Source organism: Cherax quadricarinatus, chromosome 22, assembly GCF_038502225.1.
Source record: "Cherax quadricarinatus isolate ZL_2023a chromosome 22, ASM3850222v1, whole genome shotgun sequence".
Classification (NCBI taxonomy): domain Eukaryota; kingdom Metazoa; phylum Arthropoda; class Malacostraca; order Decapoda; family Parastacidae; genus Cherax; species Cherax quadricarinatus.
The window spans coordinates 17,461,596-17,482,075 of record NC_091313.1 but is presented as its reverse complement, the minus strand read 5'-3'; the positions used below and the strand labels follow the sequence as shown (position 1 = coordinate 17,482,075).

The following is a 20,480-nucleotide window of genomic DNA, read 5'->3' as shown; positions in this document are numbered from 1 at the left end:
AAGGGGCTTGGACTTCCAGCAAGCGTGCGTGAGCGTGTTAGATAGGAGTGAATGGAGACGAATGGTACTTGGGACCTGACGATCTGTTGGAGTGTGAGCAGGGTAATATTTAGTGAAGGGATTCAGGGAAACCGGTTATTTTCATATAGTCGGACTTGAGTCCTGGAAATGGGAAGTACAATGCCTGCACTTTAAAGGAGGGGTTTGGGATATTGGCAGTTTGGAGGGATATGTTGTGTATCTTTATATGTGTATGCTTCTAGACTGTTGTATTCTGAGCACCTCTGCAAAAACAGTGATAATGTGCGAGTGTGGTGAAAGTGTTGAATGATGATGAAAGTATTTTCTTTTTGAGGATTTTCTTTCTTTTTTGGGTCACCCTGCCTCGGTGGGAGACGGCCGACTTGTTGAAAAAAAAAAAAAAAAAAAAAAAAATAATATAATATCCTTATTTCTACAAGTACATGTACAAGGTATACAGGCCTATCCGACATCAATGATATACTACTATATAGAAAACCGAATGTTATGCAGAGCATTTCAGGCAAATTAGGTCACTTTTGTCCCAGGATGTGACCCACACCAATTGACTAGCACCCAGGTACCCATTATTGCTGATGGGTGAACATGGACAACTGGTGTTAGGAAACATGCCCAATGTTTCCAACCTTTGATGGGAATTGAACCTGGATCCTCACCATGTGAAGCAAGAACTTTTGAATAAGACCAAGGTGAAAACTATTATACAATGTCATTACCTATTTGTAATTACCTATCTGTGAGGAAGAGGAAGGGTAGGGGGTGAGCTCAAGCTCTTGTCCTGCCTCTGAACTTTTGACATGACTAAGCTTTCTTTTTTCTTCTAACACAATGTAAATATGTAATGACATACGACATACTATATAGAAACCCCTAGTTATGCATAGCATTTCAGGCAACTTCGGTTAATTTTGTCCCCAGGATGCAACCCACACCAGCTAACACCCAGGTACCTACTCGCTGTTAGGTGAACAGGAATAGAATGTGTCTTAAGGAAACTTGCCTCAATGTTTGCACCCATTCCTGGGATCGAACCATGGACCTCAATGTGTGAGCTGGGTGTGTTAGCAACCAAGTTACGGGACACCAAGGTAGGGTAACCCCCTTCCCCCCAAAAAAAGAGGAAACACTTTGACTGTCATTCAATCACTGTCTTGAAAGATATACCTATCTATTCTGTTCTTATATGTATTACCTATTACATGGTTCAAGGGGATTCAACAGGGAAAAAAAATCAGGTTCTTTTCTAGAAGCAACCCATCATGACAGTAAATGAAGTTTATTGTGTGATGTAGGTTCCTTTGCTTGTGAGGTCTCTGAGGGAGACCTAACTAACCAGTAAATTGTCACACACCTTGCCTTGGCAAATAGCTGTCAGACACGCCTCTTGGCTTAAGTCTAAGATCCTTTGTTCTTGAACTAGCATCAGGTCAAAACACGTGGTGCACGCCTCATTGGGGAAGGTGCTTGAAGGACCATATAAGCTCAAGGAAACAGCTAGAGAGCAGAGATTCGAGCAGAGCTCTGGCCTGTGTGCAGAACTGTGGGCTAGAGATTCTGGTAGAGCTACTGCCTGTGTGCAGAGCTTCAGGAGAGGGTTACTGGAGAGTTTCTGGAGGAGGCTCTGTTAGAGACTAGGCAAAGTACAGTGGACCCCCGGTTAATGATATTTTTTCACTCCAGAAGTATGTTCAGGTGCCAGTACTGACCGAATTTGTTCCCATAAGAAATATTGTGAAGTAGATTAGTCCATTTCAGACCCCCAAACATACACGTACAAACGCACTTACATAAATACACTTACATAATTGGTCACATTCGGAGGTAATCGTTATGCGGGGGTCCACTGTACTGGCTGGAGCAGTGCTTGTGCTGTGTAGGTCTTGGGACCTGTGGCTAGTGTGTGACTGAGTTCCTGTGGTGAACTGTCCTCTGAACTATATAAGTTATATTCTGTTTCATCAGTTGATTGTATTCTCTTTTTCACTGCTTATGTGTACCATCCCCATTTATCTAAATCAAATAGTGTTCTCCTGTTCCCAAATATATTATTTTACAAGGACTTAATAATAAACTGTGTTTGAGTGGAATAGTAATATTCACTATCCCAATTATTTATTCTTTTATTCATTATTTTATTTCAAGTACTGAGAGAGTAAGTAGTGTGGTGGTAGAGATAATGAGAGGTGATGGTGTAGTCACCAGTGACCTCACATTACCTCCACTCCTGTCACTCTACTCACCTCTCCTGCCTACTCCCTCCCTTTACTCCCTTATTCCCCAATTATCCTTTCATTCCATTGCCACCCCTACATGACACTCGCACTGTACTGGCTAGAAATTGCAAGATATTTTAATGATTTTTTTATAATTACCATTCGAATTCAAATTTCATTTTTGCACTATATTATGAAAGCACTGTATTCTACTAAGAATTTTTCCCATCTTGTGTAACAGCTGGTTCTTCATGAGTTTCAGTGCACAAAATGAGGTACAGTATTTCAGGTGCTTAGATTTATTGTACTACAAAGAAAATTTCATTTTTCATTTATCAAAGGTAAGACCATTGAAACTGGGAAAGAAATCATCTTTTCGTTTCAAGATTATAAATGAAGCAGTTGAATGAATCGCAAGAGGTGTGACTTAGAGTAGCATAATGTACCTTGGTGGTGGAGGAACACCCATCTGAACACTGAAGCAGAGACCATGTGCTTGTCGTGGCCCATGGTATGGATCTTGTCCTAGGATAACCACTTTGATATCCTGTAAGCTGCAATGATGAGTCCATGAAAATACTTGGTCGTCTGGTGGGTAAACTGTTGCTTTGCTGCGTTCTTGGACCAAAAATTTGCTCAGCTAATTGGTTAGAGAAAAAAAAAAAATGGGGCCATTTGGTTCATTAAAGATTCAATATTTGGAAAAGAATTCATATTCAGAAAAAAATGTCAGAATTCTCACTTTTAATAAGAAATTTAAAATTCAAATTACTTTATAAAGAAGATAATACTAAAGGACAACAAAGATCAAATTTTTTTTTTTTTTGGAAACATTCAAGTTTGAAAAAGATATTACATACTCATAACACTAAATTAAAAAACTCAAAACAAATAAGTTATTTCTTGACTGCAAAAAATGCAAAAAACTCACTCCAATACAATAATACTTTTAATCTAGTACACTATGTGTAGGAAACAGATATGACTAATAATAATACCTAGGGTAATAATTTTATAATATTTAGGCATTTTTCCTATTTTATTAAATTAAATTCTTTGAGTGATGCTATTTATGTGGATAGGTATAGCACAAAAGTCAGAAAATTATACCTACTGATGAGAAGGGCATCCAGTAGATATTAAGAACCTATGTAAGAGATTACAGCATATAAACATGAGGAAATGATGAGACAAGCAAATGATACAATACAAACTGGGTAAAAGATCTATGCATTATTAAAAGAAAATAAACCACAAAAACCAATGGGATCCTTTGCATTTTTTTACCCTAAGTTTCAGCCCCAACAGTTAACTAAAATCTCTTGTTCATCTAGCAATAAACATTTACTTGTTTATTGCTAGATGAACAAGAGAAAGCAAATGTAAGGAGACTAGCCCATATGGCTCCCTCGTTCAGGATCTGAGCATAGGTTCTTTCCACTGTGAGCCGAACACTCCTACCCCTGACATATGAGTAGTCTGCTAAATTAGAAAGGTAGCATTCACCAACCTTTTCAAAGTAAGGCATTGAAAACTGGGATTTCAAGGCAAGAAACCAGGAGGCACCAATGTTTTCATGAAGAGCTGGTGTAGTTCTACTCTGTCTCTTTATTTCTGCCTGTAAAATTAAAAAAAAAGAAAAACATAACATGCAGAACATTAATTTTGTGCTAAGGCAGTTATTAAAACTTTTTTTATATATAATTTATACAATCTACATTTTTCTTCCTATTTGCAATACATATAGATCACATAAAAAATAAAAATAATTTTGAGTGAACTTATAACAAAAACAAAAATAAGCTTCATGCTTCTGCTGTACAAGTTATATTCACTGTGTTTTTGTACAGTAATTTATAAACGAGTCACAACAAAATTACGTCAAAACAGCACATGCTTAGAGGCATGTACGTTAGTATAATAACTTTTTATGCACCCCACACCCATCCTGTGGGCAGTGGGCACAATTCCACATGCAAGCACACACACACAGGTACAAATACAATACGAGGTGCCAACTACAGAACTACTATGTAGATCAATGAGATTCCCTCCTCAGTGAGCCTACCTTCAGCTTATTTTGATTCATACGTTGTCTCTGCTCTGGAGTCAGGCTGAGCTGGGTATCTTGATCAGGGCATTTTGGGGGAGTTCCTGCAAAGAGTACATATCATTTATTTACTATAAGAACTGCACAATTAAGTAGTTATACAGTTTTTAAGTCAAAATGATGTTTAGAAATTGCAATTTTAGGTTTAAAATATGCAATTAAGATTATTCAATGTAAAGATTATTTCAAATACCAAAACACTATATATTAAAACAGTAATGCTGATATGAAGAGAAAGTAATACAAAACTGTATAAACAATTTAAGTTATAATAATTACTGGGGAGGGGGATGGAGTGTTGTGAATATAGTGATGGCAATAAGTGCATGAGTATGAGTGCTGATGAGAATCTGGATAAACAGGTTGCATTAGATACATTTAACACTTATATTCGATTTGCTTAAATTTACACCAAACTCAGTTATTGTTTTTAAAAAAAAAATTTTGAAGCAGTTAGCAGATAGGAAACTTTTAGGATCATAAGTATAGAAGTCCATACTTTTGGGTCTTTTATGTACAAGGAGTATCTTCTCAGGTTGAGTCAAACACATGGGAAATCGAAGACATATCTGCTTCTTCTACTGTGCCTCTGCACTCTACTGTAGCTCTCTATAAACAGTTTTAGGACTGTGTAACTATGCGTATCAAGTGTCCTGTACACATATGCAGTATGCATAGTAGTAAGTGTAAATATTTTGATTATTCTGTAAATTTAAACTTTTGGACAGCATGGGTGTTTGTTTTCTGGAACCTGAATCAGGGATCATTCTAAAAGCATAATTTATATCGAGTTCATGTGAAGCTCTTGCAAGCATGACTTCCTCATCAAGAAAAACAATCTAGGTCAACATTTTGATACTTTCAATATGTACTATCTGTAACCATTTATATCATCATGCTTCTTAATCATTTTTACCTGATAAAACATGGGCCCAAACCTTAAATACTTAAAAACAATCTAAGGTAACCATTTGTGTTCAGCACATACATTTATAAATATTTGTCATCATGTTCTAATATTTCTTGAGGAAGTTGCAACATATGAAAGACAATATGAATATTAAAATAACTAGATACAGAAAAAGATTAAACTAAACAAATAAATACTTGTATACAGCAGTTACTTCTGGCAAATACTACCAATAAATATAAAGTAAAATGTAAAAATTATTAAGTGGAAATATGAAAACATGGATAACTAGAGCATTTTTTAATTTATACAACTAGAAAGTCCCAAGACTGTTCATGGAAAAGCAGACAAGCAGGAGAGCATGAGGAGAGGAGCATGAGGTGAGGATGGCAAGTTATGGGCTAAGTGATTTACAATTTATATGGAAGTGCCAAACCTGGAAGCAGCTTAACCAGTTCCGGGACCTTGCAGGGGTTAATCCTTTCACTGCTCATGTAGATCTGGGTCACTGATGCCAGTGTCGCTTACACAGATCTACGTTTTAAGTGCAGTGCCCTCAAATATGCTGCGAGTGATAAATTTTCACCTGGACATGAGAGGCAAACCTTTGACCTTGTGTTTGGTTTAAAATAGCAGCTTAAGGTGGGTGAAATCACCAATGGGAAAATTGTGCCCAGACTGCCAACTTTGTTTCTGCGTAATTCTGTAAGTTTTTCATTAAACTTAATATATTTGATACCATTACCTTCAGAAAAAGATTCTTTAATAGTTCAAAAGAAAAAGTTATTCTTTTTTAAAATCACGACAATGTCAGCACTTTTAATTTTCGGGGTCGAAACAGTGAAAGGGTTAATTAGACACCCCAGATATATTGTACAGACATTATTAGATCATAATCTGAGTATTAACAGATTGTGAATGAAGGGATGTAACAGAAAGAAAGATGGCACCATTAGTACAGCCCTATGGTGTAAGTGAAAACCTATGTTTTAGCGGTAACTGAGTGTTAGGAGTGTTGCACCTCAAGATGGAAGTGTTATATTTTATGGGATGAAAAACAGTGTTAGCACTCAAGACCAGAGTCAATGCTCGACTAGAAATGTAATATTTGTCTTAAAAAAGCCTGCAACAAATTTTGTGTTAATCAGAGTTTATGCAGCTCTGGGATACTAGAAAAAAAAAAAAAGACTTGCTGTCAGGAAACTTTACTTAGTCAATATTCTTTTGTAATAAAATCTTTATATAATTTCTTTTTTACAAATACAGTGGAACCTCAAATATCGAACTTTCTTTGGCTCAGAAGGCTGTTCGAGTGCCTTTACCGAATGAATTTATTCCCATGAGGAATAATGTAAATTAGGTTAGTCCATTTCAGACCCTCAAAAATACACTTACAAAAGCACTTACAAAAATACACTTACATAATTGGTTGTGTTGGGGGCAGTTCGATTTTTGAGGTTCCACTGTAAATCAAAATTGCTATCCCTGGGTGGAAACAATGAGTGTGTTTCCAACACCTGCTGTCCCTATTCACTTAGCAAGCAAGTAGGTACCTGGGTGTTAGTCAAGTGATGTAACTTGCACTCTGGGTGACAAGACTGAAGGACCACAATGGAAATAAGATGGACAGTCTTTGATGACACACTGACTTTCTTGGGTTATCCTGGGTGACTAACCCTTTGGGGTTAAAAATCCAAACAAAATCTTATCTAAATATATATAAAAAATAACTAATAATTATCCAGTAGTATGAATGTTCTTCTCCAGTCTGAGAAAGAAACACAGGTTGTAAATAAGGCCGCTCAGCTTTTGAGTCATCTGTGGCCGAGTAGTCTAGAGCGTTACTTGGGGAACCTTGCTAGCCTCCAAGATGTGACTTCGAATCCTGCAGACCGCGATCTTTCTCTGTATATATCTTGTCGTTTCAGCATGGTTCTTTTAGTAGATGCCTCTCATAGGTCACATGTAAAAAATAACAGCTTTTTACCAAGAATTCTCTATAAAACTCAAACTCATACAACACATTTCCCATAAACACACATGATCATCAAAATGCCATTATCACAGCATTTTTTTTTAACATACTTACTGGCAAGATCACAAGATGAATTTTTTTCCTCACTGGCCTTTACTTTTTTAGCGATATCATTATTCTGCAAATGAGATCAATAAATAAATGAAATTGAACATATTACTGGAAATAATCCATTTTTCTAAGCCAAAGTCAGTCTTCTAAGATAATCCATTTCATAAGATATGAAGCTACTTTTCTAGAAAATTACTGCACTTTTCTAAGAAGTGAGACCAGTTTTGCATAAAATGAGAACAGTTTGCAAGAAATTAAACCAATTATGCTTTAAATAAAACCAGTTTTTTAAGAAATGAGGTGAGTTTTTGAGATGACGATTTTTCCAAAAAATGTGAAGAGATTCTAAGAAAGAAGACCAGTTTTCTAAGGAACATGACCAGTTTTTAAAGAAATGGATCAGTTTTCCAAAAAATGAGGGTATTTTTTAAAAAATGTCAACAGTTTTCTAAGAAATGACACCAGTTTTCTTATAAACAAGATCATTTTTTAAATGTAAATGTAGCTAAAAGTGAAAAAAAGTAAAAAATAATGAATCTACAACTGTGTGATTAGTAAAATAATAACTAACAAAAGGTCATGCAAAAATTGAAAATAAGAGCAAAGGCTGATTTATACACATGATGGTAAACACACAATTGCAAAGTATAATATAAATATATTTAATCTGGGAAGGGAAAGATATCTTTTTTCAGGGATCAACAGCCTTTCACCAAAAATAACTCATCATATAATTTATATATTATATACTATCCACATGCAGTTTTTCACACTTTTATGCTTTATCAGGGTAGGACCCCCACACCTCACCTCAGACAGCAGCTAGTGGGTTTTTACCATATACAGCCACACAAATAACTTTTATGCAGGAAAATGAGCTGACGTAGCTATGGAGCCACAAATACTAATGTGGTTAGGAAGAAAGGATGAAAACAACTGTCCACAAACAAAAGGGATAAGGGGGAATTTATTACAGGTGCTTAATGCAGAGTGAAATATCCCTACCCCACCAAGGGTGTAATAAAAATCCTGTAATGGTACTGATGATAAAAATATGAATACAAAGTACTTGCACACTATGGCTGAAGTGGTAGCAGCACCTTCAGCCAACATCTGAGGTAGCAAGACCTGGAGTATACCTGGAGAGGGTTTCGGAGGTCAATGCCCCCATGACCCAGTCTGGGACCAGGCCTCGTGGTAAATTAAGGTGTGATAACCAGGCTGTTACTGCTGGCTGCATGCAAACTGACATATGAACCACAGCCTGGCTGGTCAGGTACTTACTTTAAGGTGACTGTCAAGTGTCTTCTTGAAGACAGCCAGGGGGGTCTATTGGTAATTTCCCTTATGTATGCTGAGAGACAGTTGAACAGTTGAACAGCCCCTGCTTTTCACTGGGAAAATGTTGCATCTCCTGCCAAGGAGTGATTTTTGTGTGCAAGTTTGGTACCAATTCCCCTTGGATTTTCTAAGTGTATATTATCATGTATCTTTCTCACCTGCATTCCAGGGAATACAAATCAAGGGACTTCAACTGTTCCTAGTAATTTAGGTGCTTTATTGTACTTGTGTGCCATGAAAGTTCTTTGTACACTCTGCAGGTCAGCAATTTCACCTGCCTTGAAGGAGGCAATTAGTGTACAGCAGTATTCCAGCCTAGAGAGAACATGTAATTTGAAGAGAATCATCATGGGCTTGGCATCCCTAGTTCTGAAGGTTCTCATTATCCATCTTATCATTTTTCTAGCAGATGCAATAGATACATTGTTGTGGTCTTTGAAGGTGAGATCCTCTGACATTATCACTCCCAGGTCCTTCACATTACTTTTTTTCTCTATTGTATGGTTAGAATTTGTTGTATACCCTGATACAGTTTTAATTTGCTCAAGTTTTCTATATCTGAGTAGTTGAAATTTCTCTTCACTGAACTTCAAATTTTTTTGAGTGGCACATTTGAAGATTTGGTTGATGTCTGCTTGGAGTCTTGCGATGTCTTCGATGGAGGACACAGTCATGGCAATTCGGGTGTTATCTGTGAAGAAACACACAGAGCTATGGCTTACATCTCTGTGTATGTCAGATATGAGGACAAGGAATTGGAAGGTAATGGGTACTGTGCCTTGTGAAATAGAGCTTTTCACTGTAGCTGCCTCAGACTTTACTGTTTACTATTACTCTTTGTGTTCTATTTGTTAGAAAGTTATAGATCCATCTACCAACTTTTCCTGTTATTCCTTTATTTTACATTTTGTGCGTTATTACACCGTGGTCGCATTTATCGAAGGCTTTCGCAAAGTCTGTGTACACTACATCAGCATTTTCGTTATCCTCAATAGCATCCAGGACCTTGTCAGAGGTAAAGTAAATTTATTCATGTATACACAAATACAGTTACATAGATTATCATACATAGCAGCATATGTGTAGAGAACCTGGGATAATCTGTGATTCCTCCTAATTTACACTTACAGTCACCCAAATGACTGTAAACATAAAATTCCGATTAGAGCTATTGCCTATTAATTCTTAATTATTATTATTATAATCAAGGGGGAAGCGCTAAACCCGGAGGATTATACAGCGCCTGGGGGGGGATTGGAAGGCATTCGATTTAGAATTCCCTAAATATCACCAACATGAACCTTCCTTGAGGAGATTAATTCTTAAGCTAGTCATAAGTTTGCCTGAGATACTCTAATGTAGGAGCTTTAATAGATTATTATAATCATGGGGGAGCGCTAAACCCGAAGGATTATACAACAGCTTTAATAAAAACTGTATATTATGTCAAGACAAAACCATTCTCATTACTAAATTTACAAATTGTAATATTCTTAAACGTTTTGAACTATCTCAAAATTGTAAATCTATTTAATCAATACAATTACCTAACTATAATAGCAGTAAGCTCCACAACCTGTGTCAGTAGAGAGTAAGAATTAGTATTAGTCTGCACGAAATACCTAGGCATACCAGAGGCCTTCTTTGTAATTAACATTTTGTACGTAAACCACACATCGTAATTAATACTGTATATGTAATTATTATTATTATTATAATAAAAAAGAAGCGCTAAGCCACAAGGGCTATACAGCTGTATAATATGTAAACCCCACATTGTAATCTTTACAAAGAAATAAACATTTCAATTTCAAAACCCCAAAAAAGTCATCGGGTGACTTATTTCCACTGGGGTTGTTGAATGAACACCAACCTGATTATCTTCACTTGTCCTCTTCACGGATGGCTTAAAAAAGTTCTTGATTGTCTTTTGGGACGACATATTCCTGCAACAAGTTAAAACAGGGCTCCTAATGATTTGCTTAAGCCTGTAAAACCAGGCTGCTGCCGCCATAAACTGTTTACAAAAGATGTTAAGCTAGAACAAGAACTTCAGGTTGCTATTAAAGGACTAACTGGCATCCATTTATTAAAGTTCTGTAGGTTAACTTTTAAACACTAGATGTTGTTGTTGTTGTTGTGGAGCGTCATAGGGACACTGACAACTTGCGCCGTATCGAGCCCAGTTTCCCGGCGTCCGGTGAAACACTCTGTCCGATTTTGTGTGCAGAAAGAAGGGAACAAGATGCCTTTTGAGAGTGGTAATAGGAATTTAGAAAGAACATAGGCAAGTACTGTTTTTCAAATAGAGTTGTCGATGCGCGGAACAATCTTCCGAGTAGGGTAAGAGAGGTTAAGACCTTGGGTAGCCTTATAATAATAATAATATTAATACTATTATTATTATTATTATTATTATTATTATCTTTATTTCTACAAGTATATGAACAAGGTTTACAGGTGTAGCTGACACCAGTGACATACTACTATATAGAAAACCGCTTGTTATGCAGAGCATTTCTGGCAAATTAGGTCAAGTTTGTCCCAGGATGCGTCCCACACCAGTCGACTAACACCCAGGTACCTATTATTACTGATGGGTAAATATAGACAACCGGTGTAAGGAAACATGCCCAATGTTTCCACCCTTTTGCCGGGAATCGAACCTAGACCCTCACCGTGTGAAGAAAGAACTTTTGCCACCAGACCACGGGCTGGGTTTGATTAGTACCTGAGGTATTGAAGCTAATTCTTGCGAAGCTTTAGGAAAAGGTTCGACTAGTTAGTGGGTGGAAATGGTTGGTTTAGAAAAGGACTTATCAATTTTGAGCCAGTAGGCCTGCTGCATTCTTATGTTATGAATACATAATTTCCATTTTGGACGTAGCTACTCTTCAGGAGCTTTATGAAGCAAAAGGTACCTGTCACAAGTGTATCAATAGGTACCTAGCTCCTGTGTCCTTTTATCTAACATTATTCTTCCCACAATGCTGTTATTATTGGGGCGGGCGGGTCACAACTACTATAGCACTGTATGAACGCTGAAGCCAATATTATAGGTAGCAGAGAGATATATAGAGATAAATACGTCCCTGATGCGTCTTAAGGCCCGTAGGAAGGCATAAGTATGAGCCAGGATGTCCTGATGATCAAGAGGGTCGTCCAGCCGTGTCGAGAAGGAACGCAAAAGGCCTCATGGCTCCATGCGGCCTTGTGCTCAACTATCTCTGGTTGAAAAGCAGGCTAGTAAATAGGAATGGGCACCATTAGCCATGCACACTTCAAACATTCAATGGACCTTATCGACTGTGCCAAATACTTCAATATCAAGAAGAAGCTCTTCGACATATTGCACATCCCATCCCTATTTACCAATGTGTCAACCATACAAACCATTTTTTCCATAACACAGTCAGCGATACACTGGACCTCTCAGTTTCCTGCCATGAATTTGTCGAACTGATGGAACTATGCACAAATTAAATAACAAATTAAACTGCTTTGGCTATGGGGATAAAAAATACAGTCGAAACTTCGGAATGGCCATGAGCTTCCCAATGGAGCACCTCGAATCCTGTCGTACAAAACATATCATAGCATCGCTATGTTGACGACACGCTCTTGTCATCTTTCCCAAGAGACTCAGTATACAGAACATCCTCAACACCATCAACAACAACGATCTGACCATTAAATTAATGTTAGAGGAGAAAAGGGGCAACTATTTACCTTTCCTGGATGTCTTCCTACACACAGGTGGCTACAGACTTATATTTAAAGTTTACACTAGTACACCAATAAGGGCGACCTTATTCACTTCCACTCGCACCAAGATATCAGAATCAAGTGGAGTGTCATCACTGTTTTCTTTCTTAGAACTTATAGCATCTCCAGCCCACAGTTTCTTGAGATGGAGTTCTTGTATATCAGAAGCGTTTACGAAAAGATTCAGTTAAGCTATACTTCATCTCTGAGTGTAGAAAGTGTGCCCTCCAAAATGTCAGAGATGGCAATGAGGGTATACATGAGGAAATCTCCACTAAGTCCTCGGTAATAGTGTGGCCAATAACACTTTTCCAGCTCTCATAGGGAGTCACATGAAAGTAGTCAACTCGATTCGAGTTGGTTTGCCGGTACTTCAGGCCCGGAAGTGCCGGCCTCCAGCCTTCTCCTTGTTGCAACATTCACAACCAGTGCCTCACACCCATACAAGAGCGTTGGTATAACTATACTCTCATACATTCCCTTTTTCGCTTCCACGGACAAAGTTCTGTCTCCACAGACTCCTAAGTGCACCACTCACCCTTTTCCCCTCATCAATTCTATGATTCACCACATCCTTCATAGACCTATCTGCTGACGCGTCCACTCCTAAATATCTGAATACATTTACCTCCTCCATACTCTCTCCCTCCAATCTGATATCCAGTCTTTCGCCACCTAATCTTTTTGTTATCCTCATAACCTTACTTTTTCCTATATTCACTTTTAATTTTCTTCTTTTACATACCCTACCAAATTCATCCAACAACCTCTGCAACTTCTCTTCAAAATCTCCCAAAAGCACCGTGTCATCAGCAAAGAGAAACTGTGACAACTCCCACTTTGTGTTTGATTCTTTATCTTTTAACTCCACACCTCTTGCCAAGACCCTAGCATTCACTTCTTTTACAATTCCATCTAGAAATATATTGAACAACCACGGTGACATCACACATCCTTGTCTAAGGCCTACTTTTACTGGGAAATAATCTCCCTCTCTCCTACATACTCTAACCTGAGTTTCACTATATACGCTGTAAATACCAACTTATTTTTGAAGGAAATACAACAAATTATTCTCTCTGCTGCCTTTTTTTCGTTCCTAATTGGTTATCGTGCTACGGTAAGGTGTGCAGGCCAATAGTGTATGTGTGTGTGTGTGTACTCATCTAATTGTAGTTGCAGGGGTCGAGACTCAGCCCCTGGCCCCGCCTCTTCACTGAACGCTACTAGGTCCTCTCTCTTCTTGCTCCATGAGTTTCATCATACCTCGTCTTAAAGCTTTGTATGGATCCTGCCTCCACTACATCACATGTCAGACTATTCCACTTCCTAATAACTCTGTGGCTGAAGAAATACTTCCTAACATCCCTTTGACTCGTCTGAGTCTTCAACTTGTGGCCCCTTGTTTCTGTGTAGCATCTCTGGAATATTACCTGGAGTTTACCTGGAGAGAGTTCCGGGGGTCAACGCCCCCGCGGCCCGGTCTGTGACCAGGCCTCCTGGTGGATCAGAGCCTGATCAACCAGGCTGTTACTGCTGGCTGCACGCAAACCAACGTACGAGCCACAGCCCAGCTGGTCAGGAACCAACTTTAGGTGCTTGTCCAGTGCCAGCTTGAAGACTGCCAGGGGTCTGTTGGTAATCCCCCTTATGTATGCTGGGAGGCAGTTGAACAGTCTCGGGCCCCTGACACTTATTGTATGATCTCTTAACGTGCTAGTGACACCCCTGCTTTTCATTGGAGGGATGTTGCATCGTCTGCCAAGTCTTTTGCTTTCGTAGTGAGTGATTTTCGTGTGCAAGTTCGGTACTAGTCCCTCTAGGATTTTCCAGGTGTATATAATCATGTATCTCTCCCGCCTGCGTTCCAGGGAATACAGGTTCAGGAACCTCAAGCGCTCTCAGTAACTGAGGTGTTTTATCTCCGTTATGCGCGCCGTGAAGGTTCTTTGTACATTTTCTAGGTCAGCAATTTCACCTCCCTTGAAAGGTGCTGTTAGTGTGCAGCAATATTCCAGCCTAGATAGAACAAGTGACCTGAAGAGGGTCATCATGGGCTTGGCATCCCTAGTTTTGAAGGTTCTCATTATCCATCCTGTCATTTGTCTAGCAGATGCGATTGATACACTGTTATGGTCCTTGAAGGTGAGATCCTCCGACATGATCACTCCCAGGTATTTGACGTTGGTGTTTCGCTCTATTTTGTGGCCAGAATTTGTTTTGTACTCTGATGAAGATTTAATTTCCTCGTGTTTACCATATCTGAGTAATTGAAATTTCTCATCGTTGAACTTCATATTGTTTTCTGCAGCCCACTGAAAGATTTGGTTGATGTCCGCCTGGAGCCTTGCAGTGTCTGCAATGGAAGACACTGTCATGCAGATTCGGGTGTCATCTGCAAAGGAAGACACGGTGCTGTGGCTGACATCCTTGTCTATGTCAGATATGAGGACGAGGAACAAGATGGGAGCGAGTACTGTCCCTTGTGGAACAGAGCTTTTCACCGTAGCTGCCTCGGACTTTACTCTGTTGACTACTACTCTCTGTGTTCTGTTAGTGAGGAAATTATAGATCCATCGACCGACTTTTCCTGTTATTCCTTTTGCACGCATTTTGTGTGCTATTACGCCATGGTCACACTTGTCGAAGGCTTTTGCAAAGTCTGTATATACTACATCTGAATTCTTTTTCTTCTAGTGCATCTAGGACCTTGTCGTAGTGATCCAATCGTTGAGACAGACAGGAGCGACCTGTTCTAAACCCATGTTGCCCTGGGTTGTGTAACTGATGGGTTTCTAGATGGGTGGTGATCTTGCTTCTTAGGACCCTTTCAAAGATTTTTATGATATGGGATGTTAGTGCTATCGGTCTGTAGTTCTTTGCTGTTGCTTTACTGCCCCCTTTGTGGAGTGTGGCTATGTCTGTTGTTTTTAGTAACTGTGGGACGACCCCCGTGTCCATGCTCCCTCTCCATAGGATGGTAAAGGCTCGTGATAGGGGCTTCTTGCAGTTCTTGATGAACACGGAGTTCCATGAGTCTGGCCCTGGGGCAGAGTGCAAGGGCATGTCATTTATCGCCTGTTCGAAGTCATTTGGCGTCAGGATAACATCAGATAGGCTTGTGTTAACCAAATTCTGTGGCTCTCTCATAAAAAATTCATTTTGATCTTCGACTCTCAGTCTGGTTAGCGGCTTGCTAAAAACTGAGTCATATTGGGACTTGAGTAGCTCACTCATTTCCTTGCTGCCATCTGTGTAGGACCCATCTTGTTTAAGTAGGGGGCCAATACTGGACGTTGTTCTCGACTTTGATTTGGCATAGGAGAAGAAATACTTTGGGTTTCTTTCGATTTCATTTATGGCTTTTAGTTCTTCCCGCGATTCCTGACTCCTATAAGATTCCTTTAGCTTAAGTTCGATGCTTGCTATTTCTCTGACCAGTGTCTCCCTACGCATTTCAGATATATTGACCTCTTTTAGCCGCTCTGTTTTTCTTTTCCGTCGCCTGTAAAGGGAGCGCCTGTCTCTTTCTATTTTACATCTACTCCTCCTTTTTCTTAGAGGAATAAGCCTTGTGCATACATCGAGTGCCACCAAGTTAATCTGTTCTAGGCATAAGTTGGGGTCTGTGTTGCTTAGTATATATTCCCAGCTTATATCAGTTAGGACTTGGTTTACTTGGTCCCACTTTATGTTTTTATTATTGAAGTTGAATTTGGTGAATGCTCCCTCGTGACTAATCTCATTATGTCGGACTGGGGCTCTGCGCATACATATCTGAACCTCAATTATGTTGTGATCTGAGTATGTTGTTTTTGATATGGTGACATTTCGTATCAGATCATCATTGTTAGTGAAGATGAGGTCTAGTGTATTCTCCAGTCTAGTAGGCTCTATTATTTGCTGGTTTAAATTGAATTTTGTGCAGAGATTTAAAAGCTCGTGTGAGTGTGAGTTTTCATCAGAGCTGCCTCCTGGTGTTATTACTGCAACAGTATTATTTGCTATATTCCTCCATTTTAGGTGCCTTAAGTTGAAATCCCCCAGGAGCAAGATGTTGGGTGCAGGAGCTGGAAGATTCCCCGCAGTATTTTGTATGTCGTTATCATGTCACCCCTGACCCTCCTGTCTTCCAGTGTCGTCAGACCGATTTCCCTTAACCTTTTTTCGTAGGATATTCCCCTTAGCTCTGGAACCAGACTTGCTGCAAACCTTTGCACTTTCTCTAATTTCTTGACGTGCTTGACCAGGCGTAGGTTCCAAATTGGTGCTGCATACTCCAGTATGGGCCTGACGTACACAGTGTATAGAGTCTTGAACGATTCCTTACTGAGGTATCAGAACGCTATTCTCAGGTTTGCCAGGCGCCCATATGCTGCAGCAGTTATCTAGCTAATGTGTGCTTCCGGCGACGTGCTCTGGAACCAGACTTGCTGCAAACCTTTGCACTTTCTCTAATTTCTTGACGTGCTTGACCAGGCGTGGGTTCCAAATTGGTGCTGCGTACTCCAGTATGGGCCTGACGTACACAGTGTATAGAGTCTTGAACGATTCCTTACTGAGGTATCAGAACGCTATTCTCAGGTTTGCCAGGCGCCCATATGCTGCAGCAGTTATCTAGCTAATGTGTGCTTCCGGCGACGTGCTCTGGAACCAGACTTGCTGCTTGAGTGAACCTTTGACAGCCACTATTTCTCTGCAATTTCTTTGGCTTTCCCCGATCTTCATGACTTTGCATTTGGCGGGGTTAAATTCTAGGAGCTAGTTGCTGGACCACACGTCCAGCCTGTCCAGGTCTCTTTGTAGACCTGTCTGGTCCGCGTCTGATTTAATTCTCCTCCTTAACTTCACATCATATGCAAACAGGGACACTTCTGAGTCTATCCCTTCTGTCGTGTCATTCACATATACCAAGAATAGCACTCGCCCCAGGACTGACCCCTGTGGGACCCCTCTCGTCACAGGCGCCCACTGTGATACCTCATCACGTAACATGACTCACTGTTGCCTCCCTGCCCTTTCTGTTATACATGCCTTATACTCTAACTGCTGCACTAATCTCTTGTGAGGAACTGTGTCGAAGGCCTTATTGTAGTCCAAGAAAGTGCAGTCAACCCACCCCCTCCCTCTCATGTCTTACTTCGTGTGTGTGTGTGTGTGTACTCACCTAATTGTGGTTGCAGGGGTCGAGACTCAGTGTGTGTGTGTGTGTGTGTGTGTGTGTGTGTTGTGCTGAATAGGTAAAACTGGTCAATTAGCAAGACCTGATTTAAAATTAAGTCTTTTCTAAAATTTCCTTTTATACGTTTAAAGATACATTTTTTCATTTATGTTAATGCAAAAATTAATAATTATGTACCAAAACAACCTTAGAAAACTTACCTAACCTTATTACAACAAGCGCAATTTAATTTAGCCTATTTCAACTAAATATATTTCAGATAAGTTTACAATAATTTAATAATAAACAAACGTAATGAAATATATATTTTTTTCGTTAGATTCAGAATGATTTTTGCGAAATTATTGCATACACAAATTTTCACTTGCCTTATTCGGCAAGAAGAACGTTGTTATTTAAGCCAATATCGCAAGTTGTAGCTATTCAGCACGTCGTATATATATATATATATATATATATATATATATATATATATATATATATATATATATATATATATATATATATATATATATATATATATATATATATATATATATATATATATATATATATATATATATATATATATATATATATATAGCCCATCTTTGTGCACTTCACTGACTACACTCATTGTGCACGTCAAAAACCTATATGCTCAAATTACCACAATTATTTTTGGCAAATATGCTTCTATGAAAGGAACGCGAAGTGAATTATTAACAATAAAGCTCTAGGCTTTTTTGGAGCCATGACTAATTTTGGAAAGAGAGGATAAAAAACTTGCGTGAATTTACTACCAATAACTTGGCTTCGATAAGCGTGCCGCCCGCACAGCGGAGCTTGCTAATGGAGACGGATAGGGTCCCAAGGCATCTTTAGGGGCCCCTAATCAAAAGGCTAAATATCTAATTTTTGCCATAAAGATCGCCACGCCCAGCTGCATGATCTAACCTAAATTTTGCAGTAAATTTCTCACGACAGGTACTAAAGAAGATTGTACTTGATGCAGTCTGAAGCCATAAAGCCATTCATCCTCACTGTCTGGCCGCTCTTGACCTCGTTGTCTTGTGTTCCTGATCTCGGTGTCTTGTTTTTTGGTCCTCGTTGTCTTGTGGTCCTGAGAGTGGTTGTCATGTTCCCTGATCCCCGTTGTCTTATGGTCTAGACCTTGTTTTGAGCTTTGGTTCTCGTTGTCTTGTGGTTTGATACTCGTTGTTTGGCTGCCCTAGGTTTCTCAACGAGAAATTTAAATTGCGTAGAAATACAAAACATCTCATTTATGAATGACCTTGACATACCAGTTTAGGCGATACAAATCACGTATCTTATTTCCGTACAGGGGTAACGAAATTAAAAAAAATACAAAAGTATGCAAAACAAACACAATCTACAGGTAACGAAATGAAGGATCAGCATCGATATATGACCCACAGGAAAGCAATTAGCAAAGAGAGATGGTGTATAGCAGATAGAACGGTTGAAATAGATGCAGATGTTGAGCAGACCTTTGACTGAGCCAACGTTTCGTCCGTAAAGAAGCTTTATTAATTCCTGACAAAGCCTGCCGTGGAGGCGAAATGTTATCTCAGTGAATCGAGCGAAGAGGGAGTTTAGAATAAGAAGAGACTGTGGCAACTGGAACACGTGTTGAGTGAGGCAGGGAAGGGGAGGTAGGTCTTGCAGTCCCACCCAGGCTTCGGTCCCGAGCATACCTCCACGGTGATCCCTTTTTCTTCTCCGCCACGAGCTACTCCAGTGAACACTCCGCCTTGTGCCTCCCTAAACTGGGTCGAATCCCAGCTCTGGGCCCCGCCGCGAATTCGCTATAGACAGGTTTTACAGGATCGTGTTCACTGTTAATGTCGGTACTTGAAGCTACTTAGTGTGAAAAGTGTCGCTGAAGGTGTTCGCGCAAGAAGATTCAAGTCATAAATAAGACCGTAACTCTAGAGATGGATTTACAGTGTGACACGTAACGATAAAAAAGTCAGAAGTAAAATATAAATAACCCGCACATTGTTCCAGTCACGGTATTGTAACTTTCTCTTCTTTAAGTGTAAAAGATGTTAGTTTAAGAAATAAACTGATTTTTGAAACACCGCAGTTTTGATAGCAGCAGAAGCCATAACGGAAATGCATTTTGCATGACTTGTCAACTAGCAAATGTTAAGGCGTTGTTTGGTATGAATATGGTGAGTGATGTTAGTAGCGCAATTTGTGTGTGTGTGTGTGTGTGTGTGTGTGTGTGTGTGTGTGTGTGTGTGTGTGTGTGTGTGTGTGTGTACTCACCTAATTGTGGTTGCAGGAGTCGAGACTCAGTTCCTGGCCCTGCCTCTTCACTGACAGCTACTGGGTCCTCCCTCTTCCTGCTCCATGAGCTTTATCATACCTCGTCTTAAAACTATGTATGATTTCTGCCTCCACTACCACTGCCTCCATGTGTGTGTGTGTATGTGTGTTTGTGTGTGTGTGTGTTTGTGCGTGTTTGTGTGTGTGTGTGTGTGTGTGTGTGTGTGTGTGTGTGTGTGTGTGTGTGTGTGTGTGTGTGTGTGTGTGTGTGTGTGTGTGTGTGTGTGTGTGTGTGTGTGAGTGTGTGTGTGTGTGTGTGTGTTTATGTGTCTGTCTATCTAAACTCACATTAAACTATCTACAGCTATCAGCGCTCACCTTGGAGTGTAAATAATTATTCATGCAGCTGACGGCACTCACCTGCCAGGGAAGGACTAACAAATACACTTTTGTTCAGCGAACAATAAACATATGGTACAAAAATTTATACCCAAGGTGTTCGTAAAGCTGTTAATACCCCTGGGAATGCACGTGCGTGTGCCGCTGTATAAACATAC

The 20,480-nt window shown here is 39.5% G+C and overlaps 1 protein-coding gene across 2 annotated transcripts in view; it reads right to left on the bottom strand.

Moving 5' to 3' along the window:
- Nucleotides 1–10,838, bottom strand: part of LOC128689669 (uracil-DNA glycosylase) — a 36,604-nt gene extending 25,766 nt beyond the window's left edge. For both annotated transcript variants that reach the window (XM_053778029.2, XM_053778030.2), the window contains exons 1-5: nt 10,576–10,838; nt 7,365–7,428; nt 4,324–4,409; nt 3,766–3,873; nt 2,702–2,895 (exon numbers count right to left, since the gene is read on the bottom strand). In XM_053778029.2, coding sequence (XP_053634004.2) covers nt 2,702–2,895; nt 3,766–3,873; nt 4,324–4,409; nt 7,365–7,428; nt 10,576–10,716 — 593 coding nt within the window. In that variant the 5' untranslated portion in view covers nt 10,717–10,838. The remainder of the gene's footprint in view (nt 1–2,701; nt 2,896–3,765; nt 3,874–4,323; nt 4,410–7,364; nt 7,429–10,575) is intronic.
- Nucleotides 10,839–20,480: the final 9,642 nt, after the last annotated feature.